The sequence below is a fragment of the Musa acuminata genome, chromosome BXJ2-8, assembly GCF_036884655.1.
Source record: "Musa acuminata AAA Group cultivar baxijiao chromosome BXJ2-8, Cavendish_Baxijiao_AAA, whole genome shotgun sequence".
NCBI classification, from domain to species: domain Eukaryota; kingdom Viridiplantae; phylum Streptophyta; class Magnoliopsida; order Zingiberales; family Musaceae; genus Musa; species Musa acuminata.
In genome coordinates this window covers 49,079,845-49,083,642 of record NC_088345.1, presented here as the reverse complement: position 1 = coordinate 49,083,642, position 3,798 = coordinate 49,079,845, and the positions used below count along the sequence as shown (strand labels likewise).

General features: G+C 48.7%; 1 protein-coding gene across 1 annotated transcript; it reads left to right on the top strand.

Annotated features, from left to right (window-relative positions):
- Nucleotides 1–657: 657 nt before the first annotated feature.
- On the top strand, nt 658–2,496 carry LOC135619935 (homeobox-leucine zipper protein HOX19-like). The gene is made up of 3 exons (XM_065122436.1): nt 658–1,560; nt 1,649–1,728; nt 1,911–2,496. Exons 1-3 carry the CDS (start codon nt 1,081–1,083, stop codon nt 2,200–2,202), a joined length of 852 nt encoding a protein of 283 aa, XP_064978508.1. The 5' UTR covers nt 658–1,080; the 3' UTR covers nt 2,203–2,496.
- The last annotated feature ends 1,302 nt before the right edge of the window (nt 2,497–3,798 follow it).

Genomic DNA, 3,798 nt, shown 5'->3' with positions numbered 1-3,798 from the left:
GACATAGCTAGCCCACACCTGCTTCTTTTCTCCTTGTGAGCAAGACAAGGAGGGGATGGTGCAATTAACGCTTTGATCATTAGCTCAGCTGTCCATCTCACCGCCACCGTCACAGGCCGAAGGAGGAGCAGACAGACGGAGGGCGGAAGCTACATGAGCCCCATATCTACCAGAGTGTAACAAGGCAACCACTCCATGTTGGGAGCCAACATCTCATGTGTGGTCTTCAAGGAGGCCGGACCCCCAAGACGAGGTGTTCCAATCACGGAATCCACGCTCTTTTGCAGTTCTATGATTCGCTCAACGACTAAGATTACGTAACACATTATACGTTGTAGATAGGAATTAAGGGTGACGTACAATGCATGGAATCATGTTTTCCCGGTATCCATATGCTTCGATGCGAGTAAAAGGAAAAAAACGAGTGCATGAGTCGGAGTTAAGATGAACCGATAGTGAATCCAGTCGGTATCATGGCACGAAGTTCCAGATGGTAGAGAGGCGCATATAATGGCATGACGCGTCGAGCATGGATTTCAGTATAAAATCCGAGCTGCACAAGAGGGAGGTAAAAGCAGAGGAAAAAGAAAGGAAGGGGTTGGGTTCCGGATGAGGAAAGTAGGAAAAGAAAAAGGAGGGAGGAGGAGGAGGTACCACACGTAGTTAATGAGATCCCAAGTAGAGAGAGAGAGTGGGGTGGCAACATCACACACTTGATGCTTTGTTATAATAATTTGGTGTACCTCGATGCACCCTTTTCCCATGTGAATCCACGCAGTCATCTCCCCCACACCTTCCCGTCCTAAAGAGCTAGCTGGTCTTTGCTCCTCCTTTATTCTCTAGTACTAGGGAGGTAGGTTGCCTCCTTCGTCAACCTTTGTAGTTTGTGTATACATCTTTGTGGGAGAGAGCTATTTTTCCATATCCCATAGGCCCCTCTCGTTTGCCTTCCCCATCGCCAATTCATTTCCCTCACAAATCCTAGTTCCTCGACATCCATCCTTCGCCCTAGCCTCTCTCTTTCTCCGAGGCAAATATATATAGAGTAGCGAGTTGGAGAGTCAAGAAAGTAAGCGAAGCATGGACATGAGCCCGGAGATCGATGCGTGCGACACCGGTCTTGCTCTTGGGTTGGGCATCGGCCGAAGGAACACCCCGTCGTCGGCCAATTCCCGTCGCCTGCAGGAAGCCTGCTCACCTCTCAGGAGCTCCATGCCACAGAAGCAGCCATCGCTCACGTTAAGCCTCTCCGATGACGTCGACGGGAGCGCAACCTTGCTCAGGGCTGAAGCGAATAAGCCGTCGGAGGAGGGCCGTCAGGCGCGGCCGTCGTCTCCCCACAGCACGGTCTCATCCTTTTCCGCTGCCTACGGTCCGACGATTAAGAAGGAGAAAGACGTCACGGAAGCCGACGAGGAAGCAGAGGTGGAGAGAGTCGATTCTCGCGGCGGTACCTGCGACGACGATAACGATGGCAGTGCAAGGAAGAAGCTTAGGCTCACGAAGGAGCAGTCGGCCCTGTTGGAAGACCGGTTCAAGGAGCACAGTACGCTCAATCCTGTTAGTATTTACCATATACGTTTGGTCAATTAATAATCTCTCTGTCTCTCTCCCCTGATTATTTACTCAGTCTTATTTTGATGATCAGAAACAAAAGCATGCATTGGCCAAACAATTGAATCTCCGGCCACGGCAAGTGGAAGTCTGGTTCCAAAATAGGAGAGCACGGTTGGTCCCTAATTTCTTCTCCAACTCTCCATGAAGTTCCAATCATGCATGTCTAAAGACACGCATACATATGTAGCGAGATGGAAATTGTTCTTTTGTTCCGTGAAAAATCTTGGTTTATGGTAGTTATGAGCGCACGTAATAGTGTTGATTCATGGTGTCTGCCGATGGTGTGATGGCAGGACCAAGCTCAAGCAGACCGAAGTTGACTGCGAGTTTCTGAAGAGGTGCTGCGAGTCGCTGACCGACGAGAACCGGAGGCTGCAGAAGGAGCTGCAGGAGCTGAAGGCCCTCAAATTTGCGCCGTCCGTCTACATGCAGTTTCCGGCGGCCGGCCTCACCATGTGTCCTTCCTGCAAGACGATCGGAGCCGCCGCCGACGTCGCCCCTAAAGGCGGCAGAGCCGAGTCCTTTGCGGTGGCGCCACCGAAGCCTCACTTCTTTAATCCTTTCATCCACTCAGCAAAATGTTAGCCAGCAGTGACTATGACCCCTCTCTCTCTCTCTTCTCTCTCTCTAGACCTTGGGAGTTACACTTGATACGTGCTTCACGTCTTGGCAATTCTCGCCGGTTACCTGGTTTTGGTTGAGCAAGCAATTGCGCTTTCTAAATAAGAAAGAAACAAAGAAAAACTCCCTCGTAATTTCCTTCTACTGTAAAGCACTATAGGTAGACTAGTTAACCCATGTCCCTTGATCGTCATATGTTCCTCGGTCTTAATCATTGTGTATAGAAGACATGATTCTCATTTGCTTTCTATGATCCAATCGTGGCTCAACTATATATGGTGTTGTTTGTTTACTCGTGTCATACATGTTGGAATTAGCGAACAACCGTGTGACTCCCTCCATCTACCTTCCCTCTTATGCTCACGGAAGGAGCAGCCTTAATGCTATTATCGCAGGTCATGTTGCCTGGTTAGGGGAAGACACAGGAAGACACGGACTTTTCGTGGAGGCACACGGTGCGATCGATCTCCTGGCTTTGTGTGGGACAATGTGGAAGGGACCCGATCGAGATGGTGCACGTGATTGTGGCTGTTGAATGGTAGGAAAGATGTGAAGGCAAAGGAAGGAGAGGAAAGCGTGTGGGGAAAGGAAGGAATGATTGATCGATAGATGGAAAGATCACCCATCCATTACACGTAGGCGGCCTCGCGGACCTATGAACGGAGAACTAGTTGGTGGGTCACATCCACGTGAAGCTCGGCCCCACCCATCTCCGGTAGGCCCCACGAAACACGATCCGGTCTCGATACGAATTTGGAATTCAGGAGACGGAGTCATTTATTTTTGTCTCTTCGTCGAAGGCGTCGCGTGATCACAATTATCTTATCCGATGCTTTGCCTTTTTCTATGGCGGTGACAAATCCCTACTTGATTGGAAGAGGATAGTCACGTCAACTTGTGACATTAGGGTCAGCTTTTGGCTAATGTAACAATATAGAAGCTTTCTTTGAAGATTACAAGTACATCTGTGGGCAGAATAAATAAATAATTGTATATATATACACACAAGCAACGCGAGGAAATCTTCTGGTTATAATACATATGACACTGATCAGAGTATGTGACATTTGAGAGACGACTTACTCCCTTTCATCGAGGCTTAATGGAAGGGATACCCAATCTGCAAAACTAGCATCGAAATATTTCCCAAGAGTAGAGGACGAAGGTAGCAATAATTTGTAGAGGAAATATATATATTTGTAGACGAGGAGCAGCGGTGCAAGGACACCCAAACAGGTGGTGGTGGTGGTGGTGCGAGACTTACTTCGCTTGAGTCTCTCTCTCGCTCACGCTATCGCAAAGTAACGTTGTTATTCTTCGTCGTTTGTCGCAACAGGTTGCACGAATGCGTCATCTTTGTTTCTGTTTACAGTGAATATGCCTTGGTGCAGCTTCCATTATTAGAGCTCGGACAGCCTGGTTCATGAACCGTTTGAGGAACTACGAGGGGACAAGAGTTTGGGAATCAGGATGCTTGTCGTCTATATCATTGGGCATTCTTGAAGGAGGGCCGAAGGAGCTGGATGATCCCAATTGGGTGTACGGTATTAAAGATGTGAG